General features: G+C 39.0%; 2 protein-coding genes across 2 annotated transcripts in view; one reads left to right on the forward strand and one right to left on the reverse strand.

The window, feature by feature from the left end:
• CCDC148 (coiled-coil domain containing 148) overlaps positions 1-15,830 on the forward strand; it is a 221,190-nt gene extending 205,360 nt beyond the window's left edge. The window contains exons 13-15 of the mRNA XM_045164090.1: positions 9,455-9,572; positions 11,746-11,886; positions 15,643-15,830. Coding sequence (XP_045020025.1) covers positions 9,455-9,572; positions 11,746-11,886; positions 15,643-15,789 — 406 coding nt within the window. The 3' untranslated portion in view covers positions 15,790-15,830. The remainder of the gene's footprint in view (positions 1-9,454; positions 9,573-11,745; positions 11,887-15,642) is intronic.
• Positions 1-26,273, reverse strand: part of UPP2 (uridine phosphorylase 2) — a 90,285-nt gene that overhangs the window by 11,606 nt on the left and 52,406 nt on the right. The window lies entirely within an intron of this gene.

Genomic DNA, 26,273 nt, shown 5'->3' on the forward strand with positions numbered 1-26,273 from the left:
AGTTCCTGGAGAGCACCTCGGGCAAACATCTTTATGTTTAGGCTCCATGCAGCTTGGGGAGAACATGCACGTCATGAAATGCTCTTGAGTAGTGAAGGCAGGTAAAGTGGATTTGATAATTATCCACAGTTTCAAAGGTTTTAGGTGATGCCAAGCTCCAATTTTGGTCTAAGGAGTGGGCCGTTAAAGGAGAGGAAAAGCAAATGCTGTTCAGGATCAAGGAACTGTAAAAGTGGAGTTTTGAATAACCCTCAGTAAATATGGGCAGTGAGCTGGGAAGCCAGTAGTTGATCCCGAGAACTGTATTAGAAACAGGATGATCTAACCCAAGTCAATGGATAAAACTTTTCTGGAATTGTCAGAGAGCCAAGAAAATGCTATCATCTTTCTTCTCTCTCCATTGTAAATAGGTAGCAATGGAAGTAGTATCACCTGGGAAGCACTGGAAGGGGCAAGTGAGTAAGTGAGATAGGAATGCATGCTCCAGTAGAGGGGGTTTTTATCACTAACTTTGTTGAGACTTGCTGATGCATAGTGTTTAAAAATACAAAAAAAAAAAAAAAAAAAAAAAAAAAGGCTAGCTTTTATTTATTGCTTTTAATTCTCCATAGACAATGCATCTTTTATTTCCTATACCCTACTTGAAATGCTATTGGGAAAGGAGTATTCTAGGAAATTTTTGATACTATGTGAGGATATAAAAGGATTACTGAAAACTAGATGGAAAGACTTAGAAATAGTTCAAAAAGAGGAGGTAAATGTGGCAGAAATGCCTTTGTGAACTTACTTGGAGCAAAGGCCAAAATTATATTTATAACATTCTTTCACTAACCCTGTCCTCACAGCTTATCCTATATTTAACTCTGGAGTCCCAGGTTTAAGTCCTTGTTTCACAGCTTTTGTATCTCTGCATTTCCAACTCAAGTGAACTCAGATGGCTAGGTTGGAACTGATTACAGCCAACAGGAAGATGTATATCACTCTCATTTATGGGTTTTCACTTCCAGTATGAAAAATATTTACCCCCTCCCCTCCCCCAACCCTGGAGTTTCAGGAACTAGTCCCAAGGGAAGTGGCTCATTGCTCAAATGCTTTCAAGTTGTTTCTTCCTTCTTTGATTTTATTGAATAGACCCTTTAAATATCACCAGGAGTCTGAGGTTTCCAGTTGTTGTCAGGCTATCCCAGTGTTTTGTCCATTGAGGGAAAGAAAGAGGTTCAGTGATAGCCACTGTTGCTCTCTCAAGCCTGGGCGGACCACTGTCACTAGGAAACCTGTCATCCATGTGTGTTAAGGCCATGGGATAGGTTGGGATTGAAAGATTCTGCTTCTTGTTTTTCTAACTGAAGTATAGTTAATTAACAACATTGTGTTAGTTTCTGGTATACAGCAAAGTGATTCAGTTATGCATATGCATGTTCTTTTCATATTCTTTTCCATTATGGTTTATCCCAGGGTACTAAATATAGTTCCCTTTGCTATACAGTAGGACCTAGTTGTTTATTCATTCTCTATATAACAGTTTGCATCTAGTAACCCCAAACTCCCAAGCCAACCCTCTCCCTCTTCCCCCTTACTTTGGGAACCACTCTATATGAGTGTGTTTCTATTTTATAGGTAAAGAAGATGTGGATATATATATATATATACACACATATATATATATACACTATATGTATACATATATATATACACACTATATATATATATATATACATACACACAATGGACTATGAATGACATCACTTATATGTGGAATCTAACATATGACACAAATTAAAGTTTCTGCTCATGAATGTCAGTAGCACAAAAGTAGAAACCTCTAGTTTGGATCAATCCTGAGGCATATAACTGTGATGTTTAGCACATGCAACCAGAAATAAGAAGCTGATCTAGGTAGTGATTTGCACCTAGTTTTGTCTTGCTAATAATAGGCAATTAGATTTCCTTTAATCTAAATATTTATCTGTGCTGTGGTTCTCAAAGTGTGGTCTCCAGACCAGCATCACCTGGAAATTTCTTAGAAATACAGATTTTCAGACCCCAACTCACTACTCCTGAATCTGACCTTCAACAAGCCCTCCAAGGCCTCCTTGGTGGCTCAGTGGTAAAGAATTCACCTGCCAATACAGGACAGGAGGGTTCCATCCCTGATCTGGGAAGATCCCGCATGCCACGGAGCAACTAAGCCTGTGTACTGCAACAACTGAGCCTGTGTTCGTGAGCCTGGGAGCTGCAGCTACTGAAGCCCATGCCCTAGAGCCCCGTGCTCTGCAACGAAAGAAGCCACCCTGATGAGAAGCCTGTGTGCCACTAGAGAGCAGCCCCAGCTCTCCGCGACTACAGCCCATGCAGCAACGAAGACCCAGCCCAGACAAATATAAAAAAACAAAAACAAGCCCTCCAGGTGATCCTGACACTAGTGTGAATTAGGGATCCACTGGGCCAGGCAGTGCTGTGCTCAGACCAGGCTGCATATCGGAATCACTGAGAAACTTTTAACAAAATACCAATCTTGAGCCCCAAAACCAGATTCTGAGGTAATTAGTGTGGTGTGAGGCCCTGGCATCAGAAGTTTTTATAAGTTCCAGTGATTCTAATGATAGTCATAGTTGAGAACTATCGAGCTATAGCAATAAAAGAAAAAGATCTCTAATTTAGGACTTAGTGATAAATTTAAAATAATTTATTAAAACAATTTTATGTATTTTACTAGGACGTTAATTTAGGCATGCTCATATACAACAAACCATAAGTAATGTAAGATTTAAGAGCAGGGATCTTGTTTGTCTGGATTTTATTTTTCGTTATTGTATCCTGAGCCTGTGGGGCAGTGCCTGGCACACAGTAGGTTTGCCAATAACTCTATGTTGACTAATTGGATTAATCAATTAAAGATAAGTTCCAACAGGAACTTGCCTTTACACCTCACAAAGGAGCCAGTAAGCACTCTGAGCTAGAAGAATAGTCTCTGTCTGGGGCTGGCCTGGGTTCATCTCCTTCTGGTTCTGTGGGTTCTCTGTGAATCCTCTTTGTTCTTGTCCCATGCTGATCTGTACCAGGATGTCACTGCCTTGTATTGGGATTCACATTACATTTGCAGGAACTGGTCTCTGTTTATGCCCTAAGCCAGAACCCTCACTGAGTATAGAATCTCATGGCCCTGACCACTGGAGGGGTGATGCTGGCCAAGGTGAACACCTGTCATGTTTTCTTCCTTCTTCTCTGTGCGCTGGCTTCTCCACCACCTCCTCTGTGCAGGTGCTGCCACTTGGCCTGCCTATGTTTTGATCTGCACACTCTTCCCTGTTGGAGTCCTGTACAGCTCATGGGGGTGTCTCTTTGCTTGGTGGGAAGAACAACTTTCTGAGTGGGGTTTAAGCCAAAACTGGATTTCCCAGCAGGGAGAAACAGGTTCACTCTGCTGCACTGCTGTTCAAACTCCTCTGGCAATAGCACCTCCAGCTTGTGCCTGTTAAAGATTTCTTGTTCAGTGTTGAGTAAGCCACATTACCTAAAAATGAAGTAGCAGATTTGTTTGGAAACTGGCTCTAATTCAGTAGGGCAAATTACTTCCCTGAAACATTTTTGGTGGGAGTTCCGTACTGGTTGCTGCTGCTGCTGCTCAGTCACTCCAGTCGTGTCCAACTCTGTGCGACCCATAGATGGCAGCCCACCAGGCTCCCCCGTCCCTGGGATTCTCCAGGCAAGAACACTGGAGTGGGTTGCCATTTCCTTCTCCAAGCATGAAAGTGAAAAGTGAAAGTGAAGTCGCTCAGTCGTGTCCGACCCTCAGCGACCCCATGGACTGCAGCCCACCAGGCTCCTCCGTCCATGGGATTTTCCAGTACTGGTTAGTGTAACCTAATTAAGATGTATTGTTAATGCTGTATTATTTACTGCTTAAGTTAAAGAAAACAAACTGTAGAACCTGCCACTGTCAGCAAAAAATTATTCTGAAGTCTTTTTTCCCCTCTTAGTTCCTGTAGCTTCTTTTAAGACTGAAGTTATCTGTGTCTCCCTTCAGATAGGAGGGAGGTCAAATTTTGAAGTTAATAATTTGCCTAGTTCTAACTGCTAGTTTCACTGAAGCAAAGGAGGGTGTCACTGAAGTTCATGATGTTTCCCAACTCTTTGCATTTGTATGCTCATCTCTTGAGCTTCCATGATGGCTCAGTGGTAAAGAATCAGTCTGCAATGCAGCAGATGCAGGTTCGATCCCTGGGTGAGGAAGATCCCCTGGAGAAGTAAATGGCAACCTACTCCAGTATTCTCACCTGGGAAATCCCATGGACAGAGGAGCCTGGCAGGGTACAGTCCACAGGGTCTCAGAAGAGTCAGACATGACTTAGTGACTAAACAACAACAGCAACTCCTCTCTTCTAATGCAATACACAAATAAAAATATCTCCAAAATGATATATAAATTCTCCATTTCTACATGAAAGCTTCTTGTCCCTTCAACTACACTCAGGTCTGGAAGCTTAAACAAAATCCTTTTCAGATTATTGTTAATGCTCTGCCTAGTTCTGCAACAGCTGTTGCTTTTGAACAATATGATGCTTCTCCTCCCCCAAGAGGAATGGAAAAGGCCTCCTTTGCTGCACTCTCAACCTTTGTCAACTCAGGGAGTATGAAACAGACTGAGAGATGAACCTAGGATTCTTGTTTGGGAATTCAGTGCACAGCTTAAAGACTATTGGGTTTTGCCACTTCCTGACATTGACTTTCATAGCAACAGTTTAATTTGGAGAAAATCTGCTATTTCAAATGGCTAAAGGTATTTATGTGGAAAATTTTCCAAATGATTGACTTTACTGTTGCTATTTTCTTTCCCCATGAATATGTGAGTATTTGGCTTTCTCCCAGGAATTTTTCTGCATCACTTCTCTTTAGGCAAAGACATTTTTCCATCCAGACTGGGAAAAGGAGGGTGTATCAGGAGTTTCCCCTTTTACAGTGAATTATTATTTGAGTTTAAACATTGGCATCTCTAAGAATGAAGAATTTGAGTATGTCTCCTTAAAATTTCCCATTTGGTCATCACTTTGGAACCAATGCAACTGTGATCAGCTTCCTCCAGCCCCAGCTTGCTTCTCTCCTCTCCACTGGCATCAGCCTTACTGAAGGTGTTGTCTCTCTTACCTCTTACTTCCTTATCTACTGCTAATTCTTCAGCCACCTCTCTACTGCCAAGTTTGCCAGTGGCTCCCTGTTATTTAATCCAATGATTATCTTAGATTAGAGCTGATTTTTAGCATGAGACATTGCTGTTTCCATTGTCATTCTCTTCTTTGCCACAATTTCTCCTCATTCTCCTAGTTTCTTCCTTTTCTGTCCCCTTCTTAAAAGTGGCCCCTTCCTTGGGTTGAGTAGAGTGGGGAAATTAAATTGGTAATTTACCCCCTTTTTGAAAAGAAATTAAACTTCTAAATACATGAAAATATATGCCTATAATTGAAAGTGTGAGAACAGGGTTTTGTTGTTTTCGTTTTTTTAAATCAGTGTGGATCATTCACCCTAGAATAGCACTTGGCACAGTGTGGGCACCCAGTCAATGAATGAGTGAATGATATAAAATTATAAATACTGAAAACATACATAGAAAAAATGAAAAAGAAAAAGTTGTTTCCTTCGTAATCAGTTCTAGGCCTGCCTAGAAGCTCTTCTTACACTATAGTAGCTTCCTGGATAGATGCTATCTGTTTCTCAGTCTCAGTCTCATGCCATTGATAAAGATCCCCATCCATTTCTCCAGCCCAGATCTTATGACAGTAGATCTATGTCTAAACTCAACCTAATTCCTTCTCTCCCTGGTTTCTCTAAGTCCTCAGTTTTAGAGAGGAATGCCATTGTTCACCATGCAGCATGGAAACCTTAGCTTCCTCTCTCTTTCCCTTAAAAAACACTAACAATGCTTATTTATTCTACTTTCTACATAAATTTTTAAGACTATATCGTCTCCCTAACTCCTACAAGCACCCCTCCCCTGCCCTAATTCAGGAAAGCTGTTTTGCATCAGAATAAGTCTCTCTGGTCTTGCTTCCTAGCAATCCATCCTCCACATTACAGGAGAGAGTTTTCTGATTGTGTTGCCTTGATCAAAGCCCTCATGCTTGCTAAGTCCTCACCACCTGTCCTCCCTTGCCTTCCTAGCCTCAGCTCTTGGTATTCCTCACCTTACAATTTTCATTTTTGGTCATTCCAAATATTTTTGAGTTCTTCAAGCATACCATGCTCTCTCACCTTCTGGGCCTTCATATGATATATATATATTTTTTCTACTTAGAACATTCTTTCTGTTCTCTCCCCCTCTGAAGAATTCCTGCTCCTTTTTTAGATCTGAAATTCAGAGCACTTCCTGATGGCTGCTCCTCTGAATGCCCCAAGTCTGGCAAAGATGCTTCTCCCATGATCTCTGCCCCATTGTCTCATCAGGGCAAGAGCTACCCTGTGCCATAATTGCCTGGATCTTTGTATCTACATTAGACGGTCACTTCTGTGAGGACAGGAGTATGTCTTCTGTACTGAAGTCCTTTGTCCAGTGCTAACAACAGTAATTGACACAGAGAGGCGCTCAAATTTTTGTTGAATGAATGAATGAACTTAAAGTAAAGCATGAGCCAGCTTTCTTTACCAAATAGCTTCAAATGCTTCACTCCCCTTTTTAATCTCTTCCTCACTAGTCAAGCTCCTCTAACCAAAACAGCTATTACTTTTCCACAAAGCAGCCAAAAGTTTGTAGCAGACAAAGCAACCTATACATCCCAAAGGAAGAGAAACTTTTCAGAAGTTCTGAGAATTAACATATGGTAATTGTCAAATCCCTGGGTGTCTTTTAATTGAACCTTCACAATAGTTCCCTTAGCTTGTACTCAGTGCTTAAATTGAGTAGAACCTCATTAGGAAAGTTGTGTCACGCCTTAGTGAAAATGGAGGGAATGAGAAATAGAGCTTTCTATGACAGAGAGGCATCAGAGAAAGCGAGCAATCTGGTCTGTGAATTCTTAATCCACGTATCCGGTTGTAGTGACTCTTGAAATGGGAGATGATGGGGCAGAACAGCCACAGCCATCAAGAGAGCTTAGGACCTTCTTTCCAAATTCCATTCTGGGTTTTGTACTCCTAAAGTATCTGCTTCCTGCTTCCCTCCTCTCCTTTCCTAGTGCTGCTTCTTCAATGCCAGCCTCAGGAGCAACCTGGTTTTAAAGTTTTCCTCCCCAAGAGCAGATCATTGAGGGAACCATGTGACTACCTCAGTGCTTTTCTGGGCTTCTCTGTCACTGCTCACCCACTCACTCTGTTTAGCCACCTTGAACCCTTCCCTGCCCACTGCTGTGACGAGATGGGGCAAGCGAGGTGCCCAGAGGACAAAACTGAAGAAGTCGGCCACTCTGGGAGGCCAACCGTGCACTTGCAGAGCCTGAGCCTCCCTGGACTCGCCCTCGTCCCAGCTCTCGCTCTGCCCCACCTCAGCCATGCCTCCTGGCTTCTCCAAACCCTAGTCCTCCAGACCCAGCTCAGATGATGCTGCCTCCTCCATAAAGTGCTTGCTGAAGTCGCCCAGTCTTTCTCACAATTCAGCAAGTAGGCATCTCACTTTCCTCTGAATCCTCAGTGGACCTTATTTATACCTCTCTGAAGATACTATATACCTTGTTTAGTTCTTGGGCTTGTCTTTTGTCTCTGTTAAACCACAGGCTCTTTAAGAGCGGTCTTTTTCTCAGAATGCTCTCAATTTCCAGCACAGGGTTTGGCACAAAGTAGGTATTCATCAGTCAGTGAGGTGAGGAGAGCTGTCAAGGGGAGAAGAGAGAAGAACATGGTAGTTAACTGTTCATGGGCTCTGGGGCCAGTTCGCCTGGGTTTGACCTCAGGTTCTGCCACTGAGGCTTGGGACAAGTTTCATTACCTTTCTATGCCTCCATTTCTTTATCTTTAAAATGGGATATGGCACCCCACTCCAGTACTCTTGCCTGGAAAATCCCATGGATGGAGGAGCCTGGTGGGCTGCAGTCCATGGGGTCCCTGAGGGTCGGACATGACTGAGCGACTTCACTTTCACTTTTCACTTTCATGCACTGGAGAAGGAAATGGCAACCCACTCCAGTGTTCTTGCCTGGGGAATCCCAGGGACAGGGGAGCCTGGTGGGTTGCCGTCCATGGGTTCACACAGAGTCGGACACAACTGAAGTGACTTAGCAGCAATGGTACCCCAACATGTGAAGTTTGAAAGAGCCCTTAGCACAAGACTTGATGTGTCGTGAACACCTCAGTAAATGTCAGGATCCAGAATAAAAATGGTCTAGTGCAGGGACATCCATGGAAAATACAGGTGTGCACGCCTGGGGCAAAGCACATTTGTGACTGAAGCTATTGCTATTTAGTCTCTAAGCGGTGTCGGACTTGGACTGCAGACTGCCAGGCTCCTCTGCCCATGGGATTGCCCAGGCAAGAATACTGAAGTGGGTTGCCATTTCCTTCTCCAGGGGATCTTCCTGACCTAGGAATTGAACCTGCATCTCCTGCATTGGCAGGCAGATTCTTTACCATTGAGCCACTGAGGAAGCCCTGATGCTATAGAGGAAGTCAAATCTAAACCATCAATGATAGAAGACAGAGCTAACACCTCCTTCTACCTTGAGAAGCCAGGTGCCTACTGTTTTTGAAAAGGCAAATCTTATCTCTATAATTCAATAGAATAATACCTTGGACAAAAATATAGTTAGGGAGGCTGCCCCAAAAGAGCAACAGAGGAGGGCCAGGTGAAACCTGGAGTATTAAACAGGTATTTAAATGTGCTCGGTTTTAATAGCTGCTGTTAAGGAGGATGGAAACAGAATGCTCAGGGAAAGTCATGTTTTTGCTGCCATCTACAGTCAATGTACAATTTTCAAAGTTTCTTAACACAAACACACACATCCATCCAGATAGAGCATTCTTGACAAAATGAGTGACAATATAAAGTTTGGTTTAAATTCTAGTAATCGAGATACTTTGGGCATATTATAGTATTTTATTTACTTGTCTTTTTAAAATTAGGCCTACTCAAACAGTAACATAGCCTTTTAAATCTCATATTGTATTAAAACTTACTAGAAGACTGCTGAAATAACTCAAGAGTGAGGCTGTCATCTGTCAAGTTGGATTAGCTGCAGTTGTGGCAGCTGATGGTTAATACAATGATTTCAATGAAGAAGGAGCGAGATTGGATTTTACCCCATGTTTTCCTGCCCGCGTGACCTGCAGTTCTATGATTGTTATTAGAATTACTGTAAATTATATTTTATAGAAACATCCTGTATGGTTGTGATATGAGAAATCATCCAAAGCAAGCACAACAAAATGACAGTGATGTGACTTCGGGGATGACTTCTGCCCTTATGCTGCTGTCCACATAATCGCCAACATTATCATAATGTTCTCCTAACTTCCCTGTGCATTATTTTTAAAGGGTTAAATATAGACAAGAATTATTGGAAAAGCGTTTGATGGAGAAAAAAGAAGTGGCCCTTCAAGAAGCACTTGAAGAAGAAGAGAGGGAAAAGCGACTAGAAGCCCTGAGGAAACAGGTGTTTTTAATTTGGAGAATTTCATGGGTGGTTTAAAAAATGTGTCTAAGTGCTCTTAATAACATTATTACTAGGACTTAGTTCATGACATCTGCTATATAAAATGTAACTTTTCCAAACTGGAACACTGATCTTCTTTCCTGGGAACAATTAGTTTTATGTTGAATTATTTTCAGTTTCTTAGTATATGAAAAGAACTTCATCAGAACCTTTAAAGAAAGCTCTCCCAAGATTTAAATACATCCATATTACCTCTAGTTTATAAGCTGAATAGTATCCATTTATAGCAGTGAAACCCTGCCTGTAGCTAAAGGATTTTACTCTCTTCGAAAAACATGTGGTGGAGCTTGAGCAAGATAATACTCCCTAGGGAAGGGACCTCTGTTTGGAAATATCCTATAGTCAACAAAAAGGTTAAAAATCACTTATTAAAATGACTGTTTTGTGGGAAAATAAAAGCCTTCTATTGCTTTGGCTCATAAAAGTAGACAAAAGTTTTGAAAATAGTATTTATAGACAGCAAGAACAAGAATTTCAGACCTTAGGAAATTTTATAAAGTAGTTTTGCTTGATAATTTTTCAGTATTGTTAACATAGCAGTGATAAGCACAGCTCATCAGCTCCAGAGTCTTCTCTGATACCATTTCCTAGCTGACAGGAAATGACTGACTGGTTCTCCTTCCATATGGTTGGGAGTTAGCCTCGAATCTTGGGTAAGAACTCCACCTCTGGCTTCCTTCAAAGCTGGTACAACCTGGCTCACTGCTTACTGGCAGAGGAAACTTACGTCTTTCACGTAACCTCCCTAAACTTTATTTCCTCCTCTGAAAAATGGAATAATAGTAATCGTACCTATCTCATCCTTGGGATCGCAAAGAGTCAGATGCAACTTGGTGACTGAACAACAGAACAACAGCCTACCTCATAGGTTTGTAGCAATGTGTGTTCACATGTTTTGAATATTGATTAAGTGTAAAGCCCTCTTCTAAATGCTCTTAGGTCTTACCTCATTTAACTCCTACCCCAACCGTATGATGTAAGAATTATTATTTTATAGAAGAGAAAATTGAGGCAGCCCAGAGTTTTCCCAAAGTCACCTAGCTACTCAATGTAAATATGAATTCAAACCAAGGAAATTAAGTTAAATGAAATCATATAAAGGAAGTATAAATGCATACAAACATTGTATCCATCTTTGATAAAACAGATTATAGAAACAAATTCAAAGCATAGGAATATACATCTGGTCATCTTAGAGTCAACGAAATTTAAATGTTTCAATCATTAGCCAATAATGATATACCATAGCCTTCTAGGGACAAAATTTAATGTTACTATTACTAAACACATTTTGTTCAAAATATCATTTTGACAACTACAGTCCATATGATTAAGATTCTTTTTCCATCTGTGAGACCTTTGAAAGAGGAAATGTCTGTGCCTGTTATCTGTAATCAGTGTTTAGAACTATAGTAAAAGACATTTTGGCTAGTAAAACCTATAATAATTAAAGTATGTTCAACCTCCAGTTATGTCATTATAATTTCTAAATAGAATTAAAAATGCCATTTTCCTATTGCTATTTCCTGACTTTAGGAATTAGCAGGCAGGTGTTATTAATGGTGGCATATAATTTACAAAATTAGTGGCTTCTTTTCATCAGAATGCAGGTTTGATTGATTTCAATTATCATAAAGCTCAAGGACATTTGGGTTAAAATGACTCTTACAGTTTTTCAGTGGAAGAGGAAACAATGGTTTTTAACAGTCCCTGGAAATCTTGTTGTTCAGTACAATGAAAACTCACCCATCTTGCTCAATAATGCTAACACACATGACTTTACCCATAAATGATATACTCTAGACTCAGCTTAATCAGATTAAACTTTCTAGAAAGCTTCATGGAGTCATTACTGTGGCCACGGATTTCTAGTGGCTAAAAATTAATGTTTTCTACTTTGGGTTACTTTCAAAGTGATTGAATATGTAGGTTTTCTGTATAAAATTTCCCTTGCCTTTGGATCAGGAAGAAATTTTTATCTAAATTTAATCATACCTGTAACTATGCAATAATAAAATTTCTTAACTTTAATGGACATTAAGCATTAATAATGTTGCCCAGAAGTATTTAGCTTGTATCTTGCTCCAAGCAGCCATGTTTTCTCTTTTTTTAGGTTGCTATTGTTGCTCAATTTGATCCTGTTAGAATGATGTCAGATACAGTGGCATCAAAAGCAAGGATGGGTATTGGAACTGAAGAAGAATTTATTCTTCAAAAGCCACTCTTCACATTGAATACATACAATGAACAGCAGGTAATTATGGAAATTGGCAAGATTGATGCAAAAGCCATGATGATGATAAGAATTGTAGAAGTGTGTATTTTGGGTTACAAATTATTTATATTTCTATTTAAATACCATGCATATTAGCATAAATTGCATGTAATTACTGAACAGTTCTTAATATTATAAAATGTTAATAGGTGACCATAGAACAAAACACTTTGAAAATGTTATGAATCTGTCATTGGAAATTATTTTAATCTAAAACAATTTTATAAAATTTTACTTTAAAGTTGTGTTAATATTGTATTTTTGTTTAAATATTTATCATATTCAGAATTTATTTAAATGCATAATATAAATCCTATTAATGAAACAATTGATGATACTGATAAGACAAAGCAGAGGGAAGCTTTCTGAAATTAAAATGAACAGAAAATAATGTATTGGAGCTAATGATAAAACACTTGCTGTGGAAAAAGGTATTAAGAGATTATTTAACTATTTCTAGGTGCTTCTGAATCATTTTAGTCTGTTTCTGTAATGGAGAAGGGATTTTAAGAAGCTTTTTTTTAGGTGGATGGAAGAGAGGGAGCCAGGACATATGAATGATTGGATACCACAGGAGTTAAGGGAGAAAGTAGCTATAAACTTTACAAATCTAAGAGAAGCTAAATGTTTAATCATTTTAAAAGTAGGAAACTTTATACATTCATCCAATGACAAATAAATCTAATGTGCCTCTATTATGTGCTGCACACTTTGCTAGGGAATATTAATAAAAAGAACAATTTACATATTAATTGGGCAGATATTTATGGAACATATACTGTATCTGCACTGAGCCAGGTGCCAGGGCTGCATCCCAAACAAGATAAACTTGTTCTGTGTGAAGGAAGTGAGCAGGGGAATTGGGTTGGGAAAGAAAGTAGAATGCACGGGAATAATGCCACTAGAGTGAGATCACCTACCTCCCTGATAGAGGGCTCAGGGCTGCAGCAGCAAGAGGAAGGGAGTGAAGACAAGAGGAAGTCAGAGAAGGCAGAAAAGATGAAACTAAGCTCCATCTTCACTGAGGAATTTTGGCATCAGTAACAGAATTCATTCCAGATAATTTAACTAAAAAGAACGGCAAAACTGACTGGGGAGGGGTGGGCATTGGAAGAGGGGTTAATTAGAAGATGCAGTAGTATCTCTAGAAGTCAAAGCAGGAAGGCATCTGGGCTTATAAAGAATTGAAGTCAGAAGCTGGAAAGCTTTTAGGTACCTAGGCTGAGGAAATAAGGGTTTGATCAAGCAGAAGAGGGTGAAAAGAGGTCCTTACTTGTACATCTTGGGTGCTGGGAGATAAGACTGCAAACATAAGTTTGGGTCAGACTGTGGAACGTATAGTAGATCTTACTTTCTAAAGACTTTTGAACTTTTGACCTATGAGCAGAGGGGAGACTTTGAAGCAAGTGAAGTATATAAAAGCTTCATGTTATAGCAATGTGTCTGAATGGAAAATTGGTGGAGGTGGAGTTGGGTTCTTTTTAGATGGTGGAGACTTCATGGAAGTGGAGTGGAGTCAGGGGAGGGCGGCGTAGGGGGAGGGTGGGATGTGGAGGCATGTATGGCTCTGGCTGAGGAGAGGATAATGAAAGTGAGGGTGATTCTAAACTAGGCAGCAAGTGATATTGAGAAATCCACATCCACTGTTTGCTGGCTGTGTGAACTTGTGTAAGCTGTTAACATCTTTATGTTTTGTTTACTTCATCTGTAAAACAATAATTCGTAAGTTTTTTGTGATGATTAGGATAATACATGTCAATTGCCTAGAATATTGTCTGGCACCTAGTAGTAATTCAATAAATTGCAGTTGTTAGGTGGTGCTGCCATTAACCATGTAAGAATACAGAAGGAAAAAACAGACTTAGGGAGAGAGCAATTGCTTTGTTCATGTCAGGTTTAGGGTGAAGATGTCTAATACATGCTCGCAAGAAACTACTCGGCTTTCTCTGGGGAGGAGAATTGGGGAAAGGGACATCAGTATGGGAGGCAGATGTCCATTTCACTTGATATATGTTGAAAAAACTATAATTATGAAAATGTTTTGAACATCACATATCTGGAGCTGGGGGAGAAATGGTGAATCCTGGAGATAATTAGGATGTCAACAGCAAACAGGTGGAGCATGAATATGTGGAAGTGGATGAAAGTGACCAGGAAGACTCTTTTGGGGCAAAAGAGAAGAAACCTAAGTCTAAGACTTAAATATTTTGCTTTGCCGACACAAATTCTGTGTTATTCTCCATTTATATGCGTCATTGCCCCCGTCCCTGTATCTGATCAGTTGCCAAGTTCTACTGATTCTTCCCTTCATAATGTTTTGGACAGTTATCTCTTCTTTGCTACCAACCAATTTTAGGCATTTATTACTTTATGTCTAGACAACTGTAGTAGACTCTTAAGCACTCTTTGTGCCTCTGTCTCTTGTTTGCCTGCTGCCTTAATTTATCCCGAACTTATAATCAGATGTATCTCCTTATGCAACAGTTCTGATTATATTAGTTCCATGCTGACAACAGAAAAAAAACCTCAGTAGCTCCCCAGACTCCATGACACAGACTTCAAGCCTTTAAAATTCAAGTCCTAGTCTTAGAAGTGTCCTTTTTCAATGTTCCCCAATGGTACCAAGTACTCCACCCAAATTACCATGATCCTAAATTGACCCATTTCATCTCTAAGTTAGCATAAGCCTTCCTTTCTTGCTTGATCTCTCTTCCTCCTCCACTCGCACTCCCAATTTTATAGAAGAATAAGTTGGACCTCAAAGTTATCTCAAGTTATTGTCCTTACCTGAGACCATCCTAGTCCCACTGGTACCAGGAGATGTCCCAATGTGTTCTAGCACTTTTGGAGCATCTGTCACATGTTGCCATGGACTATAATTATCTGTGTACATTCTTACTACCTCTGTTAGTTTAAGAGCTCCTTGAAGGAGGGGCTGCTTTCAACAGCTTATTATCCCATCCTCTAGGGGGATAATGTTCATGTAAAATGCTTCATTAGCTGAAATCTATATATGGCCACTTTTTTATCATTGCAAACAGTGACTGTTGACATTAATATTCATAAGAAGAAGAAATAAAGCCTAATCAGCTATAAATGAAAACAGAAATTGAACTACTCATATATCTATTCCCACTTAGATTGATAGAACCATTTTCTAGTTCTGCTTGAAATAGAAATCTGGCCTTGGAAGAAAGGTTCTATTGATTGTGTTTTTCAAGTAGTAGCCATGTATTTGAACTTAACTTACATACTGCCAAATGATGGAGAAATTAAAATGTCTGTTTAAAGACAAATATACAAGATTGTGATTTAGGTTTATTTAATGAATGGTTGCTTATATTTTATAATCCCAGCTAACGATAAATAACAAATCAATGATAGTACTGAAAGTAAGCTTCTTTTATCTCATTTTAAAATAATTTTATGTTTTATTTTGACTAATCTAGTATACAATATTCTATACATCTTATGTTGGAAACCACTGATATACTGAAAAGTGATAATGTCAAAAATTTTTGACCTTTCAGTAAAAATAAGCAGAATATAGTCACTGTATGCACAAAATTTATTGTTATCTAGTCATCCATCTAGCAAAAACAAGCTATACAGCTTGGGGAAATATGGAACTAAATGATAAAATAAACTTCATTAAATTTATTTGTATTATTTTATATTATCTGTATTACTTATGTTATTTATATACATAATATTTATATCATTTTATTTCTACAGATAATTTCTGACCCTAGACTTCGTTTTGAGTTAGCACTCCGAGAAGCTGGACTTCATAAAACATTTTATGCCAAAGAGATATTACCAAAAATCAGTCCTCAAAAACCTCCAAGAAAGGATATGGAGTCTACTGTATTTAAAATCTAGAGTTCATCCTCAAATTCTGTTATACATAAACAAGATTTTTCTTTGAATACATTTATATGGATAATAATAATTACTACTTTCTTAAAGTTTACAAATTATCAGATGTAGATGTCATAGCATCTATTAAAACAATTTTGTCCTTCTTTTATGATTTTTAGAATTTTATGCACTATTTTCCAATCTCTTTTTATGTTTAATAGTACTAAATTCTCCAAAGACTATGGAACTTAATTAGGACACATCTGGAACATATATTATCATTTAGTAAATTGTATTTTGGAGGTTGCAGTATCCCGTGAAAAGAGCTCAAAATAACCATTTGCAAGAATCACAATTTATGCTGCTGTTACCTATTAATGTTCATTTCTTCTTGTTATTTCAGAATTTGACTTTTTAATTATGAAAGTTTCATTGTCATTAATACTTCTATTATTTCTCCATTATTATAAGAGGAGACTCAACCTTTTTCTAAATTTAGAAACCAGTTTGGTTTACCATGTTTACTGCAAACCAATCATCCAAACAATTTCATTTTATAAATTAGCCTGTAAGAATAAATTAGAAATTAGAAATAGCAGTTCAAGCCTAGGGATATCTGTTTGACTTGGGAAAATGTATTCGTATGGTTGTTTGGGAGGAATGTTTTAAAATTTAGAATGCTACCAAATTTTTCATGTTCTCAATTAAATATCTGGATGATTTTATAGAAAGGAAGTGTTTCAAATAAACTAAAGCATAATTTTTTGCTATTTCTAAACAATCACACAAATAGAAGTAGCTGGTGCTACACAGCAGGAGATAGTGACACCATAGATCTGATGCTTGTGGTTATGATGAAAATATTAGTTGAAGTTTGGGCAGCAGCCTAGATATGTTCTGGCAATGCCCAGACTCAGACCTTATTAACTTTCTCTGTTTTTAAAAATACTTGTAATAATAGTTACATTTATTGAGCATGAGCTGTGTGCTCAGTACCATATATATACTTTACGTATAATGTCTTATTTGACCATCCTAACAACCTTATAAGATTGTCATTCCCATTTTATAGTTAAAGAAATAGATTCAGGAAGGTAAAATATTATGCCGTAATTCCATTGTTTTTCAAACTGTGGGTCATTAAATCAATATAGTGAGTCCTGATTAGTAAGTAGTTTTTAAATGACACACAAAAAGACATAACCCGAAATCCATGTGTGATTTGAGTTTCATCCCTTCTCAATTCCACAAGAATTTGTCTTGCTTGGTTATGCTCTTTCTCACCTATATTTTCAAGTTTTCCTTTAGCATGTACATCAGTTCAGTTCAGTTCAGTCACTCAGTCATGTCTGACTCTTTGCAACCCCATGAACCGCAGCACGCCAGGCCTCCCTGTCCATCACCAACTCCCAGAGTCCACCAAAACCTATGTCCATCGAGTCGGTGATGCCATCCAACCATCTCATCCTCTGTCGTCCCCTTCTCCTTCTGCCCTCAATCTTTCCCAGCATCAGGGTCTTTTCATATGAGTCAGCTCTTCACATCAGGTGGCCAAAGTATTGGAGTTTCAGCTTCAACATCAGTCCTTCCAATGAACACCCAGGACTGATCTCCTTTAGGATGGACTGGTTGGATTTCCTTACAGTCCAAGGGACTCTCAAAAGTCTTCTCCAGCAACACAGTTCAAAAGCATCAATTCTTTAGCACTCAGCTTTCTTTATGGTCCAATTCTCACATCCATACATAACTACTAGAAAAACCATAGCTTTGACTAGGTGGACTTTGTCGGCAAAGTAATGTCTCTGCTTCTTAATATGCCGTCTAGATTTGTCATAGCTTTTCTTCTAAGGAGCAAGCATCTTTTAATTTCATGACTTGCAGTCACCATCTGCAGAGATTTTGGAGCCCAAGAAAATAAAGTCTCTCACTGTTTCTACTGTTTCGCCATATATTTGCCATGAAGTTATGGGACCAGATGCCGTGATCTTAGTTTTTTGAATGTTGAGATTTAAGCCAGCTTTTTCACTCTCCTCTTTCACTTTCATCAAGAGGCTCTTTAGTTCCTCTTCACTTTCTGCTATAAGAGTGGTGTCATCTGCCTATCTGAGGTTATTGATATTTCTCCCAGCAATTTTGATTCCAGTTTGTGCTTCATCCAGCCCGGCATTTCTCATAGTATACTCTGCACCTAAGTTAAATAAGCAGGGTGACAGTATACAGCCTTGACATACTCCTTTCCCAATTTGGAACCAGTCCATTGTTCCATGTCCAGTTCTAACTGCTGCTTCTTGACCTGTATACAGATTTCTCAGGAGACAGGTAAGGTGGTCTGGTATTCCCATCTCTTCCAGAATTTTCCAGTTTGTTGTGATCCACACAGTCAAAGGCTTTGGCATAGTCAATAAAGCAGAAATAGATGTTTTTCTGGAACTCTCTTGCTTTTTTGATGATCCAGCAGATGTTGGCAATTTGATCTCTGGTTCCTCTGCCTTTTCTAAATCCAGCTTGTACATCTGGAAGTTAGTTCTTGGTTCACATCCTGTTGAAGCCTGGCTTGGAGAATTTTGAGCATTACTTTGCTATTGTGTGAGATGAGTGCAATTGTGCAGTAGTTTGAACATTCTTTGACATTGCCTTTCTTTGGGATCAAAATGAAAACTGACCTTTTCCAGTCCTATGGCCACTGCTGAGTTTTCCAAATTGGTATTTCATATAATTCAAATTATAAAGTATTTATTCTTTTGTGAATGGCTTATTTCACTTACCATCATGCTTTAAACATTCATCCATGTTGTAGCATGTATAGAATTTCATTCCTTTTCTAGACTGAATAGTATATACCACTTTTTAAAACCATATTTTATTCATGTCTCAGTGAACAGTTGGTATGTTTTCTCCTTTTGACTATCATTAATATGGCTTTTATGAATATTGGTACACAAATATCTGTTCACACCCCTTGCTTTTAATTCTCTTGAGTATATTCCCAGAAGTAGAATCACTGGATGATATAGTAATTCTATGTTTAATTTCTTGAAAATTGGTCAAACTGTTTTCCACAGCAGCTGTTTCTTTTTTTATTCCTGACAGCAATGTACAAGGTTTCCAATGTCTTCACATTCTCTACAGCTCTCTAGGACTTGTTATTTTGTTTTTGACTTGCATTTACCAGCCATCCTGATAGGTGTGAATTGCTATCTCATTGTAGTTTAGATTCACATTTACTTAATTATTAGTGACATTAAGCATTTTTTAATATGCTTATTGACCATTTGTATGTCTTCTTTGAAGAAATGTCCATTGAAATCCTTAGGCCATTGGTTTTTTTTTCCTTCTAGTTAACCTTGTTTCTGAAATGTTTTTCTTTTCTTTAGAATTTTTTCTGTGACTATATCACCTCATTTCTGAGTTTTCCAATTCTGATTATTATTTTTTATCTTGTATTATTTTGTTAATTTTTAGATTATAATTCTAATATGTCTTATGCTGATGTCTTTCTGTGTTCATTCCTGATCTGTAGGGATGTTATTCTGCTTCTTAATCTGTTTTTTTCCTGTTAGTATCAAGATCTAATCCTTTTATTTTTCCTTTTATACTTGAAATGAGGTTTTTCTTAACTTACAGAAGTGGATGTGACTCAAGATATTTCCTCTAACTTCATAGTTTTAGAATTTTTTGTTGTGTTTATGCAACATTTTTTTTTAATTACAGCTTATTTTCTAGAGATTTGTCTTCCTGCCTTCCCTTACTTTTATTTGGACCTGCTATTTTCTTTGACTGTTTGTTGTTCCTGTGCTACTTACTTTGGATTCTCTTTGCAGAAGTTTTCTCATTATTGTGAGACTTTGTCCTAGAAGTTAGTTTTGACTTGTTAGTCTGGGAATTCGTGGGACCCAGACTTCTCTGGCTCCTTTAGACTTTACTGCAAACTCCTATATTCATTTATTATTAGAGAGTGTAAAACTCTTCAGTTTCAGCTGATGTTTCCAATAAACACTTCTTGACTCTTTTAGGGTTCTCAAGTCCATTTGATAACACTTGATTTCTTCTGTCCTGCAAAGATGGTACACTGAAGTCTTTTAACTCTCAGTGGTTTACTCCCTGCCCATTCCTATTTTGTGGTATATGGCAATACCTTGTCACCTACTGGTAAAGATTATCACCATGATTTTTGGCTTTGTTCTATTTATTTTTGTTTCTTTTTATAAAATAATTTGAAGAGATTCAAAAAATATGCCACTTCTGTTTCCCAGCATCCTTTTAAACTGCTCTTGATATCCCACCTGCCTTTCCTGCACTAAACATGTTTCTCCCTCAAGCCACCCCCATCAAAGTAATGATAACACCGTCCACCACCCTACACAAACCTGAAATCTGGTTGCCACTCGCAATGCTAGGCCCTGCGCTCTCACTTCAGTACTGCATCTGTCAAGACCTACTGTCTTTCTAGTGCCAACAATGGAACCATTCTGCTGAGGGAGAATACTTGCCATGATTGTGGGCTCCCTGGCCACACCATTCTCACAATTGGGGAATACCCCATATTGTGCATTCATCTTCCAGAGTAGAGGCTAGAGACTCAATTTCCCCAGCCTCTCATGATCTACTATGTGGCTATGAAATGCACCCATTTGATACTTCACTGTTAAGAGAGCTGTGTGAGAAAGCAAGAATCTACTTTCTGGCAAGGGTGGCAATGAAAGCGCTCAGCTTGGGGTAGAATAATTGCATAGCTTTTATTTATTCATTTTAACTACAGGCATACTTCATGTTATTGTTCTTTATTGTGCTTCACAGATATTGTGTTTTTGATTTTTGGTTTTTTGTTTTTTGTTTTTTTATAAAATTGAAAGTTTGTGGCAACCCTGCATCAAGCAAGTCTATTGGTGGGGTTTTTACAATATTTGCTTGTTCGTGTCTGTTTCACATTTTGGTAGTGTTCAAAACACTTCAAATATTTCTGTTATACTTGTGGTGGTGTTCTGTGCTCAGTGATCTTGATATTACTATCGTAATTATTTTAACACCATGCTCATACAATACGGAAACTTAATTGATAAATGTGTGTATTCTGACTGCTCCACCAACATGCTGTTTCCTCATTTCTCTCACTGTCCTTGGGAATCCCTATTCCTGGTGACACAATTTCTTGGTGAAATTAGGCCAGTTAATAATCCTAAGCTTCTAAGTGTTCAAGTGAAAGGAAGAGTCACATGTCTCTTACTTTAAATAAAAAACTAGGAATGATTTAGCTTAGTGAGGAAGGACATGTCAAAAGTCAAGACCTAGACTGAAAACTAGGTTCCTCAGGCCAAAGTTAGCCAAGTTGTGAACACAAAGGAAAAGTCCCTGAAGGAAATTAAAAGTGCTACTCCAGTGAACACATGAATGATAAGAAAGCAAAATGGTTTATTTCTGGAATGGAAAAGGTTTGAGTGGTCTGGATGGAAGACCAAACCAGCCATAGTATTACTTTAAATCAAAGCCTAATCCAGACCATTCATTTATTCTGTGAAGCCTGAGAGAGGTGAGGAAGCTCCTGAAGAACAGTTGGAAGCTAGCAGAGATTGGTTTACGAGGTTTAAGGAAAAAAGCCCTCTCTGTAACATAAAAGCACAAGGTAAAGCAAGTGCTGATGTATAAGCTGAAACAAATTTCCCAGGAGATCTGGCTAAGATAATTAATAAATGTGATGTTACCAAACTGGATCCATTTGCTAGATGTGCAGCAAACCAAATGCCAAGACACTGAGGTTCATAACCAAGAAAGAATTGATTTGCAAGGCAGCCAAGCAAGGAGGTGGAGAACAAGTCTCAGATCCACCTTGGGGTACTTATAGAATAAGCAGGGCACTCTCAGGCATGGGGAAAGGAGATTGGAGGCATGGAGAGTGGCTAGGGAATCAGTGTTCTGTGCAGGTGCACCTGGGTTATATGATTCTGCATATTCAAAATGGAGACACTTAGTATGATCTGAGGGTGGAGTTTTCCGGCTCTTTGACATCAAAAGACCATTCCTGGGCATCTGAGCAGGCCCAGTTTTAGGGTCATAGTCCCATTTAGCCTCCAGCCAGCTCACACTGGTCAGCAGCTGACTCCAAATTCCTATAAAGCAACTGAGCTGTATGAAGCTAGGAAGGTATGCTGTTTAAAAGAGGAAAAGAGGAAGAAAAAAATATTAACGTGAACTTAATCAATGAAGACAGATTAAAAGCAAAGAGGTTTTAACAAGCTGATCCTTTGTCTGTTCTTTAATAATGCAAGTTCAGGAATTTCTGTTAGTTATCAGCTTCTATTAACACTATGGGGCACAGTATCAGTGTCTACGTTAAATAAGAGATTTTCGATGTAGATGAAATAGCCTTCTATTAGAAGAATATGCTTTCTAGGACTTTAATAGCTAGAGAAGACAAGTCAATGCCTGGTTGACTATCTTGTTAGGGACTAATGCAGCTGGTAACTTTAAGTTTAAGCCAGTGCTCATTTACCATTTTGAAACCCCTAGAAACATTGAGTTATGCTCAATCCACTCTTTATGTACTGTATAAACAGAATGACAAAGCCTGGATGATAGCACAACTGTTTACAATGTGGTTTACTGATTATTTAAGCCCAATTGGTGAGCCTTACTGCTCAGAAAAAAAAAAAAGATTCCTTTCAAAATATTACTGCTCATAGACAATGTCCCTGGGCACCTAAGAGCTCTGATGCAGATGTACAATGAGATTCATGTTTTCATGCCTGCTAACACAGCATCCATTTTGCAACTCATGGGTTTTGTAAGACTATAGCTGCCATAGATAGTGATTCCTCTGGTGGATCTGGGCAAAGAAAATTGAAAATCTGGAAAGGATTCACCATTCTAGATGCCATGAAGAACATTTGTGATTCATGGAAAGGGGTCAAGATTAGCAGGAGTTTGGAAGAAGTTGATTTTAATCCTCTTCAATTACTTTGAGGGGTTTAAAGCACTGGTGGTGGAAGTAACTGCAGATGTGGTGGAAATTGCAAGAAAACTTGAATGAAGCCTGAACATGTATCTGAATCACTGACAAAACTAACAGATGGTGAGTTGCTTCTTATGAATAAGCACAGAAAGTGGTTTCTTGAGATGGACTTTACTACTGGTAAAGATGCTGTGAGGATTGTTAAATGTTCAGTTACTCAGTCACATCCTACTCTTTGGGACTCCATGGACTGCAGCACGCCAGACTTCCCTGTCTTTACTATCTTCTGGAGTTTGCTCAAACTCATGTCCACTGAGTCAATGATGCCATCCAACCATCTCATCCTCTGTGCCCGCTTCTCCTCTTGCACTCAATCTTTCCAGCATCCAGGTCTTTTTCAATGAGCTGGCTGTTCCCACGAGCTGGCCAAAGTATTGGAGTTCAGCCAGAGCATCAGTCTTCCAATGAACATTCAGAGTTGATTTCCTTCAGGTTGACTGGTTTGATCTCCTTGCACCATATCTCTAGCACCATAGTTAGAAGCATCAATTCTTCAGCCTTCTTTATGGTCCAACTCTCACATACATGCATGACTACTGGAGAAACCATAGTTTTGACTACATAGACCTTTGTCAGCAAAGTGATGTCTCTGCTTTTTAATATGCTGTGTAGTTTTGTCATAGCTTTTCTTCCAAGGAGCAAGCGTCTGCCAATTTAATGGCTGCAGTCACCATCCCCAGTGATTTTGGAGCCTGGGAAAATTAAGTCTGTCACTGTTTCCATTGTTTCCCCCACCTATTTGCCATGTAATGATGGGACCAGATGCCATGATCTTTGTTTTTTGAATGTTGAGTTTTAAGACAGCTTTTTCATTCTCCTCTTTCACTTTCATCAAAAGACTTTAGTTCCTCTTCACTTTCTGCCGTAAGAGTGGTGTCATCTGCATATCTGAGGTTACTAATATTTTTCCCAGTAATCTTGATTCCACTTTGTGATTCATCTAGCCTGGCCTTTTGCATGGTGGCTCAGACGGTAAAGCATCTGCCTGCAATGCGGGAGACCCCGGTTCGATTCCTGGGTCGGGAAGATCCCCTGGAGAAGGAAATGGCAATCCACTCCAGCACTCTTGCCTGGAAAATCCCATGGACGGAGGAGCCTGATAGGCTACAGTCCATGGGGTCGCAAAGAGTCGACACAACTGGGCGACTTCACTTTCTTTCACTCTGCATATAAGTTAAATAAGCAGGGTGACAATCTACAGCCTTGACGTAGTCCTTTCCCAATTTGGAACGGCCATTGTTCCATGTCTGGTTCTAACTGTTACCTCTTGACCTGCATAAAGATTTCTCAGGAGGCAAGTAAGAAAAGTAAGGTAAGATGACATTCCCATCTCTTTCAGAATTTTCCACAGTTTGTTGTGATCCACACAGTCAAAGGCTTTAGCATAGTCAATGAAGCAGAAGTAGATATTTTTCTGGAATTCTCTCACTTTTTCTATGATCCAACAGATGTTGGCAATTTGATCTCTGGTTCCTCTGACTTTTCCAAATCCAGCTTATACATCTGGAATTTCTCAGTTCAGGTACTGTTGAAGCCTAGCTTGAAGGATTTTGAGGATGACTTGCTAGCAAATGAAATGAGTGCAATAATGCAGTAGTTTGAACATTCTTTGGCATTGCCCTTCTTTGGAATTGGAATGAAAACTAACCTTTTCCAGTCCTCTGGCCACTGCTGAGTTTTCCAAATTTGCTGGCATATTGAGTGAAGCACTTTCACAGCATCATCTCTTAGGATTTGAAATAGCTCAGCTGGAATTCCATCACCTCCACTAGCTTTGTTCGTAGTGATGCTTCCTAAGGCCCACTGATTTTACACTCCAGGATGTCTGGCCCTAGGCGAGTGGCTACACCATTGTGGTTATCTGGGTCATTAAGACTTTTTTGTATAGTTCTTCTGTGTATTCTTGCTGCTGCTTCTTAATATCTACTGCTTCTGTTAGATCTGTACCATTTCTGTCCTTTATTGTGCCCATCCTTGCATGAAATGTTCCCCTGGTATCTCTAATTTTCTTGAAGAGATCTCTCTCCCTTCTTGTTCTATTGTTTTCCTCTATTTCTTTGCATTGTTCACTTAAGAGCACAAAGGATTTCAAATATTACATAAACTTAGTTAATGAAGCACTAGCAGGGCTTGAGCAGATTGGCTTCCACTTTGAAAGAAATTCTTCTATGAGTGAAATGGTACCAAACAGCATTGCATGATACAGAGAAATCCTTCGTGAAAGGAAGAGTTCAGTAATGCAGCAAACTTCATTGTCATTTTAAGAAATTGCTACAACAACCCCAACCTTTAGCAACCACCACCCTGATCAGTCATCAGCCATCAACCTCAAGGCAAGAGCCTCTACTGCAAAAAGATTATGACTCATCAAAGGCTCAGAGGATGATTAGGATTTTTTAGCAATGAATTATTTTCCAATTAAGGTAAAACATTTTGGAACATGATGATTTTATACACTTAATAGACTACTAGGGTATAATATAAACATAATTTTCATATATACTAGGAAGCCAAAAATTTTGTGTGACTTGCTTTACTGCAATAGTTCCTTTATAGTGGTGCCCTGGAACCAAGCCCACAATATCTCTGAGGTATGCCTGTGGGTTATTATTTTCCAGCTAAATCTGCCAGCTTGTCATTGTCATCATTGTTATCTCCTCCTCATCTTCCTTCTTTTCCCCTCCACATCTCCTCCTCTTTCTTTTAAAAACTGAAGCATAATTGACATATAATTAACTTCAGGTGTACAACATAATGTTTTAATAGTTGTATATATTATGAAATGATCACCACAATAAGTCTAATTAACACCATTACCCTGGTGGGCTGCAGTCCATAGGGTCACTAAGAGTCAGACACGACTGAGTGACTTCACTTTCACTTTTCACTTTCATGCATTGGAGAAGGAAATGGCAACCCACTCCAGTGTTCTTGCCTGGAGAATCCCAGGGACGGGGAAGCCTGGTGGGCTGCCGTCTATGGGGTGGCACAGAGTCGGACATGACTGAAGCGACTTAGCAGCAGCAGCATGCTCACAGTATCTAGCTGTCAGGACAGGTGATGCAGACATATGTACATGGAACTAGCAGAGCTGCAGCAAGCCTTCATGGTAGCAGTCTCCTAGTGAGGGTTGAGCATCTTCTCTGGCCCTCCCAGAAATTCTAGGAACTATCCAACACCCTTTAATATTGGATTGGCCAAAAAATTCATTTGAGTTGTTCCACAAGAAGTTATAGAAATCCAAAAGTAATGAACTTTCTGGTCAACCCAATAAACTTCTTTCCTATCCAACCAGCTTAAGTGGGTTTTGTTGTTTGCTACTATGGATGCTCTGATACATTGTTCTTTTTTCAATGCACCAACCACAAAAGTGGTTTTTTTCAGTCTCATGCCCTCTTTAGATAAGTAGATAATCCCTCCATCTCCATAATCTGTCCTCTTAATTATCATTTTCTTTTTCTCCAAAAAGTAGAATGAAGAGACTATTTCTATGTTAATT

The sequence above is a fragment of the Bubalus bubalis genome, chromosome 2 (assembly GCF_019923935.1).
Source record: "Bubalus bubalis isolate 160015118507 breed Murrah chromosome 2, NDDB_SH_1, whole genome shotgun sequence".
Taxonomy (NCBI): Eukaryota; Metazoa; Chordata; class Mammalia; order Artiodactyla; family Bovidae; genus Bubalus; species Bubalus bubalis.